The sequence below is a fragment of the Rutidosis leptorrhynchoides genome, chromosome 4 (assembly GCF_046630445.1).
Source record: "Rutidosis leptorrhynchoides isolate AG116_Rl617_1_P2 chromosome 4, CSIRO_AGI_Rlap_v1, whole genome shotgun sequence".
Classification (NCBI taxonomy): Eukaryota; Viridiplantae; Streptophyta; class Magnoliopsida; order Asterales; family Asteraceae; genus Rutidosis; species Rutidosis leptorrhynchoides.
The window spans coordinates 30,331,721-30,348,536 of NC_092336.1; the positions used below are offsets into that span (position 1 = coordinate 30,331,721).

Consider the following 16,816-nt stretch of genomic DNA (forward strand, 5'->3'; position numbering starts at 1 on the left):
TAAAATATATTATGCTTATTTAAACTTCCGTAACCATGATGGTTGACGTGTTGATTTTAATTTTATGTCCATGGGTTAATTGTCCTTTGTCCTGGATTATTTAATATGTCCGTCTGGTTTTTGTCCATAACAGTCCATCGGTCATAAATTTAAAGTGCGAGTGTCCTCGTCAAATTATCCTTATACCCGAAGTCAAATATTCCAACTAATTGGGGACTTAAACTGTAACAAGGTTTTAATACTTTGTTTAATAATTACACCAGGATATCGACTGCGTGTAACCCAAGGTTTTAATACTTTGTTATCAATTATGCCAAGTGTCCTTGTACATAATTTCACCCCTGTTTTAATAATTTCATAGACTATTAATCCATTCCCGTGTCCGGTTAAATGAACGATTATTCGTACATATCAATATCCCGCCCATCGTGTCCGATCGAGTGTATATGGTTATTTATAGGGACGTCCAATTGTGAATCTTTATATTAAAATTAACAAACTATCATTTAGTTAAACAAATATAAAGCCCATTAATAGCCCATAGTCTAATTTCCACAAGTGTCGTTCTTTTGTCCAAACCCCAATTAAGGTACAAAGCCCAACTACCCCGTCTTTAATATTTAGTCCAACATCATGATTACTTTGGCTCAAATAAGCATAATAATAACTTAAGTACGAGACATTAATTTAAAAAGGAGAACATAGCTTACATTGATTATTTATCGCGTAGTGTTACACGGACAGAGCTCCGACTTTAAAACCCGTAAAATAATCTTTACATAACCCGAACTAATCTAATATAAAACTACCATATACTATATTATATATATATATATATATATATATATATATATATATATATATATATATATTTATTACAGAGTATTATTATTATTATTTTTATATTTTTAAACTCGGCAGAATGCATGGCCTTTTATAGGCATTTCTGATTTTTGCAGCTCCGCGAGTCGTGGAGTTTTAAGCCTGCAAACTCCGCGAGTCGTGGAGTTTGAAAATCCAGCTCACATAATTTTGGAACCTTGCTTGTCGACATATTTTTATATAAATATAAAATATAAATAATTAATATAATTATTTATATATTATATTATATTCTTGTACATAGTAGACTTGTAATTTTTGGTCCATTGCGCCGGGCGTTGATAGTTGGCTCGGGTACCGGTTCCGGATTTTCGAACGTCCTTGCGTACAATTTAATATCTTGTACTTTGCGTTTTGTAACTTGTACTCTTGTCATTTTTAGACGTTTTTCATCAATAAATTGAACCTTTTGAATTGTATCTTGTACATTTGAGCTTTTTGGAAGTTTGTGTCTTCAAATCTTCGTTTTCGCCTTTTGTCTTCGCACTTATTTATTTAAACAATTACAATGAAAATATAATACAATTACATATGAAAACCTATTATTTAGGAGGGATATTGCTATGAAATACATGTTCCTTTTTAGCCTTATCAGTCTGCTCTTGCATTCTTTATGCTCATGCCCAAACACAGCACAATGAGAGCACACTTTAGGTTTCCAGGCATACTCAACATTAACCTTCTTGACAGTTTTGATTTTATGCTCAGAATCATGATAATGAATATCTACACTTTCAACACAACCTTTACTAGCTTCCATTTCAATCATGACCCTTGCATAACCAGCCCTACCATTCCCTCTATGGCACATATTAGCAGTAGTAGTGTCCATCAGTATAGGTTTGCCAATTCTACTTGCAATGGTACTAATACCTTTAACACTCCAAGCCTTTAGTGGAACCTTTGTCAGTTTGACCCAAACAGGCATCTTACTTGGGTCAATTTTCTCCAAATTCACTTCAGGATCCCACTTACAGACCAATAGAGGTTTACCATTAACTAACCAAGGACTACTTTCTACCACTTTGTTCATACCCTCCTCATTAGCAAACTTAAAGTAGCAAATCTGTTTATCATCCATAATGATATCTTTCAATCCAAATTTACCCCACATCCTTCTAAGATTATACTGCAATGCATTATAAGACATGGAACAACCTATCATATAACCACAAGCAGTAGCATTCCATTTCAAACTTCCTTCATTAACAAGTTCCTCATCAAAAATCACAAACTCATTACCATCCTTATCGACTGTAGGAGGAACATAGTTCAACATTTTATCGATATTATCCTTATTGCTATTAACAACATTAGCATAAGACAGTTTAACATCCTTATTCTTCAAAATATCAGAGGCTTCCTTAACAAAAGTAGAACTACTTACAGACGCAAGATGTATATCTTCATCATTAATAGTCTTACCTGTACCTTCTCTATCCATAGAAGCATCTCCAACTTTATCAGAATCCACATGATGACTCTCCTCGTTACAGCTCACTTTATCACCTTCCTGATCCCTATCAGATAGTTCCTCCAAATTGGATGAATCCACCTTAGGATCATCATTAGTTTCCTCTACCACAGATCGATTTATATTCTTATTAGCAAACATCAAAACAGAATCATCAAATCTGATCGGTATTTTTACCTTCCTCTTCGATGAACGTTTATTTGGGGACATGGCTAATTCACCGATCAAACAAAAATTAAACAGTAATACATAGTTCTTATAGAAAAAATGTGCTTCTTCAAAGTTCGAGAAAGCTTGACCAACGAAAGGCTCATCATGTAATATTTCCTCATGAGTTGGCAGGTTGCTTTATCGCTGTATTTCAGCACTGTTACTCTGCTCTCTCCTCGGTTTGAATCTTCAAGTAGTTCTTGCACGGCTACGACTTGAGGATTTGAGTTTTTTCCTGCCCCTCGTCGAGTCGATTCTTTCTTAGCCATTGATTAGATTAACCTTGTATAGTTCTACATTCTTATTTTTCTTTTGTCATTTCGTGGCTTATGTATTCTCGCTGTATAGCTCTTAGAGCTTCTTTGTATTTTTCTTATCTTTAATAAATGTTAATTGATCTTTCAAAAAAAAAAAAAAAAAAAAAAATTCCTCATCTTCTTCATTTGGGAATTCGTTCAAATCCAAATCTTCTTCATTTGGGAATTCGTTCAAATCCACATTAATCATGATATAATAATCTACAACACCACCAAAATGTATAAAGAAATATCAACTTTCATTAATAGTCTTGTTAATAAATTATCAACTTCGATTTTATTCTTATTCTTATGTTAATTAGAATAAAAGTTCTCTTGATTATTTATATTAAAAATTAATAGTATTGTTAATAAACAAATCAACTTTTATTATTCTTATATAAACAGAGTTGTCTTGAAAAGCATCTAATCTAAATCAAAATGTATACTATTTAAATGCGTGAAAGTAAATTATCATGTAGTCATGCACAACTACAGTTTAACATCATAACTATAAACATAGTTATCAATATACACTTATATCCGAACAGTAATTGACTTGGAGTTTTGAACTTTACCGTCAACGATGAGATCGATCAGAATCCACAAGCAGATGCAGTTAGCAATTCAATTCACACATATCATTACTTTGAAACGGCTTTGATTTAAAATTTACTTTACAATCAGCAATACATTCTTGTGGTGATAAGGTTGAACGTGTATATATAACTAGTTAGAAGGCAATATATTGAGGAAATAAAATTTGTGTTTGATTCTTATATTTACTAGTGTTGATTTAGTATTAAAAATAAGAATAATATAATAAAAAACGAAAATTCACAAAATAAAATATTTTATTTACGTATCAAAGTTCTATGTCAATTATATTTGACTATTTATTACAAACGATTGTGTGTTATTTAGATAAAACTAGTTGAGCCCTCGCTTCACGCTGGGGGCTCCGTTTTGAATGCGAGTTAAAAAAAAAATCTTGATCCATTTTGTAAAAAAAGAATTTTTTTCGACATCTTTTGATAGCATTGAAGGGTTGTTCATTTTATGAAAGTTGCCTCTTTTATCGTTGAGGAAGAAAAGAGAGAGAAAAAAAAAGTTAGTTTTTTTTTTTTTTTTTGAAAAAATTTTTTTTTTTCGACATCTTTTGGTAACATTGAAGGGTTGGTTCTTTTATGAAAGTTGCTTCTTTTATCGTTTGAGACAAGAAAAAGTGAAATGACGAAAATACATCTGGTTACTATTGTTACTATTGGTGAATAGTGCTACGTTTTTTTGTCTATTAGATATATAGATAATAATCAATAATCAAGCTCCTTTGTCATACTCTGTAAATGTTGTTTATATGAATAAAAATTGTTGCTTTTCAAAAAAATAATCAATAATCAAACTTCCATGAAAGTAAAACCATCTACATCTACATCTACACTTCTACATCTACATCTACATCTACATCTATCTACATCTACACATCTACATTCTACATATATATATATATATATATATCTATCTATATCTATATCTATATTCTATTCTATATTCTATATTCTATATTCTATCTATATTCTATATCTATATCTATATCTATATCTATCTATATTCTATATTCTATATTCTATATTTTTATATCTACATTAATTATAAAGCAATTAAAGCAAAGCTTTAATTGAGTCAGATTTTTTTAAAATATAGCATGACAAAAACAGATCCCCACCCTCCCACCCTTAAAAAAGAATATTCTTGATTGATCCAAAGCTCATTATGTCAGAATTCAGTGTCTGTCTGATGTTAGATTTAAATGTTGTCTCTAAAATACCCCTCTAAAACCTGAAACGTATCCATCCAATCTACACTCTCTCTCCCCGATCGTTCCATTCCATCGACTAAAAATAATCCCCAAGAACCCTAGCTATATCGATCAATTTCAAAGAAGCTATATTATATAAATTCATAATACAGTACCTTCAATACACTTTCGTCAATTTGTTCAAACGACATAAACCCTAATTTTTTGATTATTATGCTTGATATTTGTGTCAATCGGTATTTACGTTTCCAATTCGTCTTCAACTCAGAACGTGTTCAATCGACAAGGTTGCAGACAATCATTTTATCCAATAATGATTAGCTCCCTCGCATTCAATTTCGTTCAATCGAAACAATTCGTTAACCGTGAGTTGATTATTATTAATATGAATTAGCTGTATGTAATAATGATCAACTCACAATCGATAATTATATACCTTACTATGGAACAATTTTTTTTTCTTCCAGATTATGGATTCTCAATACGTTGATTTATGGATATTGTCCTATGTCATCAGAAGGTGGACTGTTGCATACAAGCATAAAAAGCAGATTCATAGTAAAGGTATGGTTTCATGTTACTGGTGATTCTTAATTTTTTATAATACCGAACTAACTTTAATTTAAAGTTTACATTATGCACGTTTATTTATTTATTTATCATATTCTGTTACATAGGCAGGTAGATTAGATATTAAAACTTTATAATACATTTTTTGGATATTGGATACAACATATATATGTATATAAGCATTAATTTCGTACAATGGAGGTTACTTATAACAATACAGTTATAGTTTTATCTCCAGCTGGAGGTTACTGATACATTCCAATTGACTGTATTATCTTAACTGCTATTATTTCCCTCCATGGTTTAAAATACGAAATATTGGAAACTGATTATAAATATATACATCAGCAGTTGTCATTAAGAAAACAGTTTTGCACAACAAAATATCATTCAAAAAATGGATGACGCTTGAGAATTCATACCTCTAAACCTGCTCAACAATCAAGTCACACCTGAAACTCAAGTGCGTGTTAAGGTGTTTGTTACTTGGAAAAAGACATACTTCAAAATCCACTTTCAGATATATGTGCACAAACCAGGTGATTATAAATAGTAATTATTCATCAAATTCTTATAATTTCTTGTAATTTGACCAAGTGAAAATTTCAACGATTGAATATAAATAGTAAACTTCTTATTAGGAATTTGTTCATAATATTTTTTTATCGATTGCAAACAAATGGTAAACTCCTTTTTGAAATCAACATAGTTAAAAGTGAGGTTTGTGTAGGTCTTGATCTTGGATAGAAGATTGAACTACTGGTCGATAAAACTGACAACCTTTGTTATCGGGTTTGCCTAATCGTCTTTTCATTTATGTGTTATTTGATCAATATTCATACAATGTATGTTTATTTGTTACCTGATACATGATTGTTTGTTATTTTGATTTGGGTGATTAGGAATTTGATATATGTAATTCAATAATTCAGTTGTTCCAAATCAACATATTGAAGTCGGTCAATAATTTGTAACTGAATTTGTTAGGGTTAAATTCTAGCACATTTGGAGAAAAGTGTATGAATTAGCAGTATTATGTGAATAAAGATTTGCCTCAAGTGATCATTGGGTATGGGTCGTTAAGTTCAGGTTCAATGAGCAGCTCACCAAAAATCATCGTATAACTGTTTTGGTTCTTAAGCTTGCTCTATATGGTGATGCAGGGTAAAGACTTCTACACGAAAGGCATCTTTTACATAAATTTGTTGAAGTCTCATCATAAGACTGTTACATTGCTTTCCCTGAGCATTTCAGTTACTTTTGTCTTAGTGAACACTCTTAATTTGAAGTTGACCGCTGGTGATTTCAGTAAGGTTGTTCTCTAGGTGAACTGATTCCATTAAGACTTTGTTGTTGTTGCTGATAGGGATCCTGTAAATATATACGGCCAATGGTCGGGTTGGGTAACAGCTCATAAGTGGGTGATTGGTGTGATGTTATGAATTGCATTCTTATGCTAAATTTATGGTGTTTTTACAGTAGTGAACTTGTGATATAAGTTCTATGTGGAAATATAGATCTATGTTATAGAAGTTTTGCTTTAAATGATTTTTATTGATGATAGTTATTTGTTAATATTTTATGCCAGGTACTTCTTTTAAAACTTATATCACAAGTTCACTACTGCCATTTCTATAATAGATTCAATGGTTCTTATTCATATTGCTAGGGTATACCTAAGTATTTGTTTTATATGATTTGGTTAACGTTCGTGTTATTTGCCAGTGAGATATGAAGATTGAGGACACGGAGCCCTGCACTACGGCTAAATATATATTATTTTAGTTATACGAATGTGTTTAACATGTTATTATGGTTGACTTTATGTCAATGATATAACTCAATTTACTAATTGTATTAGTTATTTTGCAGTCATATCTGCTGCAGGCGAGACCTAAATCCATAGTTGGCACCCCTCCATACATTGCTTCTGAGGTTCTTCTTCGTTAATAATATGATGGAAGGGTACAACATTTCGACTATTATATTCAGATTCAATCGTATCTTGCAATTATATCACCGGTAATTAGGATGTTTATTTACAGAATTTTGTAATCGTTGTTAATGGTATATCTTTTATGTTAAAATTCAAAGTTGAATTTGGATTTCTTAATGTGTGCTATTCACAGATTGTGTATAAGATTTTTAATTCGGAGGACATGTGGTCTTGTGAAGTAACGCTTTACGTGATGCCCGTGGGAGCATATATCCTTTAAAGATGAAGAAAATCCCAAGAACTATAGGAAGACGATCAAAGTTACTAACCTTTTTACTTTCTCTATTATAACATGTCCATTGCCTTTATGACACTGTTTACCCTCCCCACAATGATGGCTCTGTTGTCTTGGGGAGGGTTGCATTGCTTCTTCTTCAGAGTCTTCTTGGTCATCAATAAAACATGTCCCTAATAGAACTGATCTTATTTTTGGACCATTTACTTGCCTTATCTTTTTCAGCACATTATGTCTGTCCATTTACTTGCCTTATCTTTTCAGCACATTCAGTTTCACGGATATTTGTTGCTGCAGCTTCAGTTTCACTCATAATATCAAGACTGTCTACCTCTTTCACTGGTAACTACAGTTTTAGTTTTTCACTTAAAGATAAGAATAAAGATATGTTGAATTTGTAGTTATCACTTATCACTGCCACCCTGTGATGTAAATTTATGACACTTAGGGTTGTTTATATGTGCTGAAAAGAACTGATATCTACTTGTAACCGGATTCATTGTGTATGGATAAACAAATTCGGTTTTAGTTACCATCATGAATTAATCATGTTCATAATACTAAATCAAATGAGTATTTATCATAATCTTTTCTCTTTTAAAGAAATTACATACAAAATTAGAAATTAGAAATTAGTGCAAGCTGTAAAAACAAATAAAAGAACCTACTTTTAATCTTGTAGTACTACCAACACCGTCACTTCATTCTCTCTCTTAAACTCAAATTCTGCACACAAACATGAAAACTCACGCACTCAATTCACAATGCTGCTGCAGTAAAGCTTCATTTTTTCTCATCAAGATTCGATTTTAAACTAACCCATTTCATAATTCCTAAAACCCATCACTCACTCACCAAAATCTTGAAGATATATCAGATCCTGTTTCATAAAAATGTCGTTTTGGTGTCGTAAAGAAACACACCGAGGAACATCGGTGGTGGTAAAAATGGAAAATCCAAATAATTGGTCAATGGTTGAACTTGAATCACCATCAGAAGATGACGTTGATTTTATCTTGATTCAGTAATGAAATGCAACTTAAAATCTATATATTGGTTTGTAGGTAGTGTGCAATGCAATAAGGTTGCAGATATGGTGGATTTACTACACCAATAACATGTCATGTAAGATGGCGAGGGTTACCTTCATTGTCTTTAATATTTAGGGCTGCTGGTGTTAAATGTGATACATGTTTGGAGCTCTTCTTTGTGTTATACTAGTTCATATTCGTGACCATTTATAGCACATCGGGGATATGCAACTTATTGTTTTTGTTGTTGAATCACTCGAAGAAAAACAAGAATGGCTACATCATGGAGGTAATTTAAGTGTTGCTTATTTACCATTTTTATCCACTTTGTGCGTCTTGCTTGAGATTTTTAATTTGGCAGCTAACACCTAAAACATTAGCTGATGTGATAGGTGGTACACTAAATCCAGTGGTGTGAAAGTTCAGATGTGTAACTATTATCACAATATAATATGTTACATCTAACTAAGAAATCCTCCTATTACATAGAAATGGATGTGAAAGTTCATATGTGTATCTAGCCATTTTATAGAGATGGAGGGGTTCAATTGCCGATGGAGATGTCCAATCCTTGTAAATAATAACGGGAATTGACGATAAAGTTCATATCAGATGTCAATGGTACCGGGTAAGTCCACTACGTAGAGTATTATATTTATTGCCTTTTCTGCTTAATCTGATGTTTTAGATTGCGGCAACTATTTTTTATTATGTAGCACTTGGGATGAATGTGTACTGACAAAGGATACAATACATACTCTAACAGTTGAAAGTGCTTCAGGTTATACTATAATCGTTAAAGTAACGAAATTACATAGTACTGGGTATGACTGCTACTTCTGCAGCCTAAAGGTAATATGTATCAGATTTTGATATGGGGAAATAATTGTGTAAAAAAAGTGTAGATTGGCAGGGACACCTTAACCCTGTGTTGCCTTTGGCAACCCACCAAGCCAACCCCGTAATAGCCGGATGCCTGTAAATCACCTCCACCGAATACCCCATGAGTGGCAAGCACGAGCCTAACCCGAAGGCATACTCCGAGGGAATTGCTCCCCCCGGGACTCGAACCTGCGCCATTTTGTGTAAAGCTTCCAAACATGGGGCCCCAGCTTCAAAGGGACGGGTACCGTTGAAGCACTGCTTCTTTGGTATATGGGGAAATAATTATCCTATGCTTATACTCCTTGTGAAATTCATAAGTGGTAAAGGTTCATCACCAATGTCGTAACTACTCTAAAAATACCATATGTCGATAATTGTATGCTATATTTATTAGTATAGTGTTTCACAAATACACAACTCAAATATGGGTTCATTTGAATCTACTAACTGCTGGAATACGAGTCTATGTTTGTAAACATAGTATCTACAACCATAGAAACTTATTTTTTTTGTTGGCATAATATTAAACCAAAGCACCCTCTTAATTTTATGTTTCATCATGATCCATTAATAGTTATGTCAGTTTTTTGTTATTCTGTGATCAACACGGAGTAATTTAATTTTTTAATATATACATGGGTTTCAAATCTGTAAGTTTAATATTTTGTTTGTCGTTAAGGGTTCAATTTCATATTTTGTCTTCATGCTACGTCTATTACTAATGATTTTTGTACACAGGAACTATTAGTTCTACTATTCTGTCATGGTGGACATTTTAAAGGTATCAATGGCTTATGTGAATCTTAGTATCATAGATTCGTTCATATAACATATGATTTTCATATTATATGTTAGTATTAGTATTTAAGTATATAAATAGAAAGTTACTAATATGTGTAACTTACTCATAACATATGCTGAATTTAAGGATATGTTACATATCAATGCTCGACTTACTTAAATGTCAATGTCAGTTGCTAATCCGTTTTTATCTTAACTTGCAGTTGTCCCGCTTCTAACTTTGTCATTCAAATCATTGAAAAGATTTTTGCATGAGTAGAAATTCTCTCCTCTTATTTAAATATTTTTAAAATTCATGAAACTAGGCTATAAAGATAGAGGTCAGTTATCACATACAGTCATCATTAACAATTAACTGAAATCAAAGAGATATAAAGCACGAGGAAGATAAAAATAGGTCAGATATATAGGTCACATATATTTAGTTATATATAGTGTTCTTGCTTCATTGTCAAATGTTATTGCACATGCTATGGACTAATATTTACCATAAAATTAAGTCAGGGTAACACCATTGTATTTACAGTAGTTAGTAAGCTTACTGTTAAGTAAAGTCAGGGTAAACACCATTGTATTTACAATAGTTAGTAAGCTTACCATTTTAAAAAGTCAAGGAGAACACCATTGTATTTACAGTAGTTAGTAATTTGTTCGCAATACGATTTATTTATTTATACCTATAACTATCACAAACAGGGTACATGTTTGATTTGCAATGGGTAAATTGGAACAAATACATATACAAGATTTTTAAGATGGTCGGTTTCACTGATTTGTAGTTAGGAATCTGTTGTCAACATTTTTTTATTAGTTGATAACTCCTTTCTAGCCTTTTGTTGGGTTGGTGAGTTGCAAATAATTCATTTTGTTCTATGGTACGTGTCAAAATGGGCAATTTGGGTCAATGAACACTTCTGTATTGCCATGATTCCAATCTAGATGATAGTATATTTTAAATACTATAAATAACTTAACATTGTTTAATATTTTTAGTTATTTTATGAAGGCTAATATTGTCGCAGAGATGCCATATAAGGTTTGGTGTTCTTCTCTTTCTTTCTCGGGTCATATTTTTTCACTTGCATATATCTTTCAAGTTTCTTGGAATTATATTTGTGAATGCTTCTTTCATTAATTGAGGGGAGTCCCGTAATCAACTCCATGTTGTTGCACTTGCATCAAAGTAGTGTTGCATTCTTAAAGCTCAAGGTACCAGGTTCTTGGATGTTAAAGTCAAGCTAGAAATGAAAAAAGGAAATCGGCTAAATGTGGAACTCACTTGCTATGTAGGTACGCAAGTGTTTCTATTAAATAACCGAATTGATTCTTGATTTGTGTAAGTCACCCAAGTTTTAGTTAAATATGTAAAGTAAACGGAATATATTGTTTCGTCAAGTGAAATGAGTCTGTATGGGTTATTGACCCGTTTGATGGATTAGGCCTATGTAAAAGTGTTGAAAATGGTATAAAATGAAATTTGGGTAATTTGACCCGTTTAGTTATAAATAATATGAATACGGGTCAAAATAATGATTTGCAAATAAAAATATGTCAAGAGTTGTTTTTGAGAAAGGAAATAGTAGTCGTTTGAAGTTTATATATTTAAAAGAGTGTTAATCGTCCATTTTGACCCTTGACCCATTTGGGCTATTTGGTGTCGAATTGAGCAATTGTTGATTTTGACACGTCCTCAATAAGTGAAACTGAAGGTTTTGGTATCTTGAAAATGAGTTTTGAGCATAATTTGGTTATCATAGGAATTTGTGAGCCAATTGGGTCATATGTGCCCATTTTGACCCACATGCGTGATTTTAAGTAACGGAAGCGACTATCACATCTAAAATGTCATTTTGCACTTGTAACAAGAACTTGGCATGCCCAGGAATTGTGGTTGGGAATTTGAGTTGTGAATGGAAAAATTTACTATTTTAGTAAAAGTGTCAAAAATGACTCTCGGGCCTACTTTGCGGGCTAGCAAGTTGAAAATGATTAGGTTTTGGTGAATACTAATAATTGGGATAGAAAGTAGACCCGACGAGCTAATGGTATAGGATATGTATGGGTTTGTCGAGTCTAAAGAGGTTTAAAACAAGTATAAAATTGAGACGTTGTTGCTGATTATGTGCTGATATTAAGCCATAAATATGGGCGTTACAGGTAAAAGTTGATCATTTCATCTCTGTGGGACCCGAAAATCAGTCGAGATTGACTGTTCTTATTAAAAAAAAAATGTGTCAAAAATATGGGCGTTACAGGTAAAAGTTGATCATTTCATCACTTGGAAATAAGGAACGTTGATATACTTAATCCAACTTTATGATTATTACATTTTGGAGATTGGGTTATCAATATTTCATAGTTGGTGTAATTGGTGTAATATGTGAATACCTTTTATCAAATTCTCTCACTGTTTTTTCTTTTTGTTTGAAACATTTCAAATTCATTATGATGCTCTAATAATATTGTCACAATATGAGATAAGGATTTTATTAATTATTTGTACGCTTTGGAAGATACTAAAAGGTTGCTAATAGGTCTTTTGCTTGTGCAGAAATTGAGAGTGCCAAAGCAGTCGTACGAAGGACCAGAGAGTCTCTGGATGAGCAAGAGAGGGTATTACATACCTCTTAAAAGTAGGTAACATGTATATACCATGCTTGCTAAATTTTAGTCTGTTTTTTTTTTTTTTAATCTATTGTGCTTACTTTTTGTGAGATACTACATAAAAATAGGGTTAAAATTTGATTATATATTTTTTATTACTTGAATTTATTATCTGTCTTCTTATCAAGAAATGAAGGAAATTGTGGATGAAATCCAACAGACTAAGAGAATCAGTTTGCTGCTCAGGGAAGATTGCTCAGATGGAATTCGAAAGTGGAAGCGGATAAAAAGCATACGTTCTGATGAGATGGTTAAAAAGGTTTAAGTCAGGCTTACTTTATAGCCTCAATTTTCCCCCATTAGTACTGCCTAACTAATACAATTGCTTATACAGTGTTGGTTCTTTTTCTGTTTTTTCAATGTTATAGAGTAAGAGTATTGCTGAGCCAGACAAGCTGTTTGAAATTGAGATGGAGTTGGATGAAACAGAAATAACTCTTGTAAGTATCAATTCTATAATTCTATGTAGTATTACTTGTATCTAAGTTTAAGAAAACTGAAAACCGTAATATTATGTAGTAATTTTTATCGATAGTATATGTTTACAACATAGAACTATAGATGTTGTTCTTGAAAGATCTGAAAGTTGGATAGTTTAGTTGATATCTTTATTATATTTTATCAAAGGGATATTGTGGTACATATTAAGCCAAATTCATATTAACCAGCCTACTCATCCTGGAATAAAACGAATTAGCATTTTGTTCAAAGTTCGACCCATCACTTTCCTATGTGATTTCATGTGAAAATTTTCACAACAGAAAATTTTGATTAATATAAACAGACTTGCGAAAACACTTTAAGTAGTAATCTCATTTCTTGTTGTGAAAACTTTTTTAATACTAATTTCATTTCTTGTGTTCAGCATACTACTTAATGAAAATGGTTATAAGATGACTAAAAGTCTGCTAATGAACAAACAAACTACAGTACTATTTATAATAATCTGCTCACATTATGTCTTTATGCGAAATGGATTCTAATGTGTAAAGCCAAACTTAAACGTTAGTCACGCAATAGTTATTGAGTTGTGTTATATTTGCAATACTATGAATTATATAACTCAGTATGATTAATCTACACTCATTTATGTTCACACTTAATTCAGTTTTTGACATAAGCATAGTAAGTTATCAAAATATCAATCAATTCAGATTGCATTGTTTCCTCCAAATATTGTTGTATACATAATTGATCATTGTAAAAGCATTTATAGGATTTGAAAATTTTAATTGTTATATTGTTCTACTTGGTTCAGACATCAATGGGTGTCATGACAGTATCGCGAACATGTTGTAAATTGGATGACAACTTCATTGTTTTATAGCGAGAATAAGAGAATCTCAAATAGTAGTGATAACAATTTAATTACACCATGTAATTAACTTTACTATCATGATCCCGCGAAGTCGCGGGTATTACACTAGTATTATTAAATTCGTTCTACTATTCTGGGAGACCTACATGGCTACATCATAGTATTTTAGTATTTATTTATTTTTATTTATTTAATTTATATTCCGGAGTATACTCCACAAAATATATAATTGATGAAGGGTGTATGTGTGTACTTCAAACTTTGAATTAGAATGATTAATTATTGTATAATTTCATTTCTTGCAAGAAAGATTAAGTTGTCATCCAGACATATACCAAGTTGAGTTTTTTTTTTGTTATTTTTATTTTTATTTTTATTTTTATTTTTTTTTCTTTTTTTCTTGACAAATAATTTTGGGTTGGTGTTTGAAGATTCGGGTCGGATCCTGATGTAAATTGTTTGAGATCTGAAGAAGAAAACCTGCAACTTCAATGGAACCTCCAACTGGGGTTTGGAAAACATTAGGGCAGTTCATTCTTTTCCTGCCTTATTTCATTGGTCTACTTTCTCTTGGCTTCATTAAAGGTTAACCCTTTATAACTTTTAATGTTTTTTTTATTAATTTTGTTTGATTTTGGATTGATGTTATCTGGACTTATTCATGAAACCCTTTTCAAGTTAGAGTTAGATGAGCTGAAAAAGAAAAAAAAGGAAAAAGGAAAAAAAAGAGTGAAATGACGAAAATACCGCTGGTTACTATTGGTGAATAGTGCTACAGTATTTTGTCAATTAGATATATAGATAATATTCTAAAATTATTTTATTTAATAGTGCTATGAATCATATATGAAAAGTGTCGGTTATGAGTTATCTCCTTAAATTTGAAGTGAGGTGGATTCTCATTTAGCATGGAATTAGGTAATAAATGATGGAATCATTTTAAAAAAAGAAACATTAACTATTTCCTATAGGGCTGCATATAGCAAAACTCATAATTAAATTAGAGTACTAATACATGGACTAATACATGGAAGATGTCTAATGATAATACATGAGGGCATAAGGATAATTAAATTAATACTCCGTATCTTGAGGATAATACTTGATGATAATTCGTGGACTTTCATGCAATTTGTATGTCGAGAATCTTTTTTATCCCTAAACGCTAGATGAAGAAGCGTTTGAATTAGGAGCTTTTTCCAATTTTCAAAAAACTTTAAGGTCTTATAATCAAACGAAACTTTTTATTAAATAAGAGGTTTTTCATAAAAGCTAAAATCTCCTAAAAGCTATTTGTCAAACATGCCCTAAGCAGGAGGCCAGGGGCGTCTTAAATGATGTGTAAGGTAGGCAATTACAATTTTTTTTTTAATGCCTAAAATCTTAAATAAAAACCATTATATATACATGTTTTATTAAAATGATATCAAATGGTGTGTAAGATAGCCCCATATACCCGATTATTCGGCCCGTTTATCCGATTATTCGACCCGTATATCCAATTATCCGGCTCGTATACTCGGAAAAAGACTTGAATAACCGTGGGATAACTCATTTATCCAATAGTTCTTAAGTAAACGGGGACCCGAATACCCGTGGAAAAATCCGATTACCCGCTATTTAATAATTAAATGGGGACCCGACGGGTTCGGATCCGGGTTGGAACAGGTTTTTCTAGACAACACATCTCAATGAAAAACTTCGATTACAACATTAACTTGCTGAACCAAAGTGTCATTGACAACCCATCTCAAATGAAGAACAAAAGTTAGCATGGTGAATAGACTCACCAAATGTGAATGTGCGTCAAATTGTTGTGTAATCGGTAATGAAGGTGCATGAATAACACAAGAAAAATATATTATATTTGATCAACCTTTTAAGCAAATAGCAACAAAAACAACAACAAAACCCACTACCATATAAGTGGTGTATGTGGGAGGTGAGATGTGGACAATCCTTTCCATATCCGAGAATAAAGACAAGTCATTTCTTCGTCCAGAGTGAAAACACTCTCAAAAGTAGAGAAAGCTATCTCTCTCTATTCGACGGATAAAGAGATTACTTTCATGTGGACCTTCGGCCAATAAGTATAATTTTTTAAAAAATAAAATAAAATAAGGAGACATACACAACACATATATGGTGTTTTGTGGGTAGCAACTACAAAGAGCTAACACAACCACATCGCTGCAATTGTGCCAGATCGCTTCTTATGTCTCCCAAACTTAAAAATTACAATTTGCAGCTTGCTTAAAACACTGAACGATAAAGAATTTATTAATGTGATGTATTAATAATCGGGTATTGAGGATGAAGTTAGGGTTTTAAATTAAATGATGAAGATGGAGATGAAAGAGAGGTGAAAAGGAAATGTGAATTGACAAAAATACCCTCACATGCCACCACTTAACAGAAAAATACTGACGCGTTAACTCCAAGGTCATCCGTGAGATATCTTAATAGTTCGAGGTTAACGAAGAAAAAATAATAGTTTAAGGTCACCTACGCTGTTTGGTACAAAATCGAAGGACCAACGAAGAATTTTTGTCAAGATATAAAGACAAAAAACATGTAATGACACAAGTACAAATTAAAAAAAAAAAAAAAATGGTATCTAAAATCGTTAAGACAT

General features: G+C 31.9%; 1 protein-coding gene and 2 long non-coding RNA genes across 8 annotated transcripts; all 3 read left to right on the forward strand.

Annotated features, from left to right (window-relative positions):
* The first annotated feature begins 4,742 nt into the window (after window positions 1–4,742).
* LOC139841175 (uncharacterized) lies at window positions 4,743–6,075 on the forward strand. The gene is made up of 3 exons (XR_011757398.1): window positions 4,743–5,046; window positions 5,149–5,245; window positions 5,603–6,075. It is a non-coding gene; the product is annotated as an uncharacterized lncRNA (long non-coding RNA).
* A 96-nt stretch (window positions 6,076–6,171) lies between these two features.
* On the forward strand, window positions 6,172–10,098 carry LOC139841174 (uncharacterized). Of its 3 annotated transcripts, none has more exons than XR_011757396.1 (4): window positions 6,172–7,273; window positions 7,381–7,824; window positions 8,547–8,802; window positions 8,906–10,098. It is a non-coding gene; the product is annotated as an uncharacterized lncRNA (long non-coding RNA). The 3 variants fall into 3 exon arrangements; XR_011757397.1 differs by having other exon boundaries at window positions 7,381–7,507; window positions 7,747–7,824; window positions 8,547–10,098; XR_011757395.1 differs by having other exon boundaries at window positions 8,547–10,098.
* A 191-nt stretch (window positions 10,099–10,289) lies between these two features.
* LOC139839982 (uncharacterized) lies at window positions 10,290–14,940 on the forward strand. Of its 4 annotated transcripts, none has more exons than XM_071830205.1 (5): window positions 10,290–11,489; window positions 12,751–12,832; window positions 12,992–13,122; window positions 13,232–13,303; window positions 14,488–14,522. In XM_071830205.1, the coding sequence occupies exons 2-5, from the start codon at window positions 12,799–12,801 to the stop codon at window positions 14,494–14,496; spliced, it is 246 nt and encodes an 81-aa protein (XP_071686306.1). In that variant the 5' UTR covers window positions 10,290–11,489; window positions 12,751–12,798; the 3' UTR covers window positions 14,497–14,522. The 4 variants fall into 4 exon arrangements, with proteins under 4 accessions (XP_071686306.1, XP_071686304.1, XP_071686303.1 ...); XM_071830203.1 differs by lacking the exon at window positions 14,488–14,522 and adding an exon at window positions 14,122–14,450 and having other exon boundaries at window positions 12,751–12,836; XM_071830202.1 differs by lacking the exon at window positions 14,488–14,522 and adding an exon at window positions 14,122–14,450.
* Window positions 14,941–16,816: the final 1,876 nt, after the last annotated feature.

What these genes read in the sequence shown, in the direction of transcription:
- LOC139839982 (XM_071830202.1), top strand. Translation starts at nt 12,799, where the DNA reads ATGAGCAAGAGAGGGTATTACATACCTCTTAAAA. An exon ending in GTATTACATACCTCTTAAAA is followed by an intron (nt 12,833 to 12,991) that starts GTAGGTAACATG and finishes CTTCTTATCAAG; the next exon opens with AAATGAAGGAAATTGTGGAT. An exon ending in ATGAAACAGAAATAACTCTT is followed by an intron (nt 13,304 to 14,121) that starts GTAAGTATCAAT and finishes TACTTGGTTCAG; the next exon opens with ACATCAATGGGTGTCATGAC.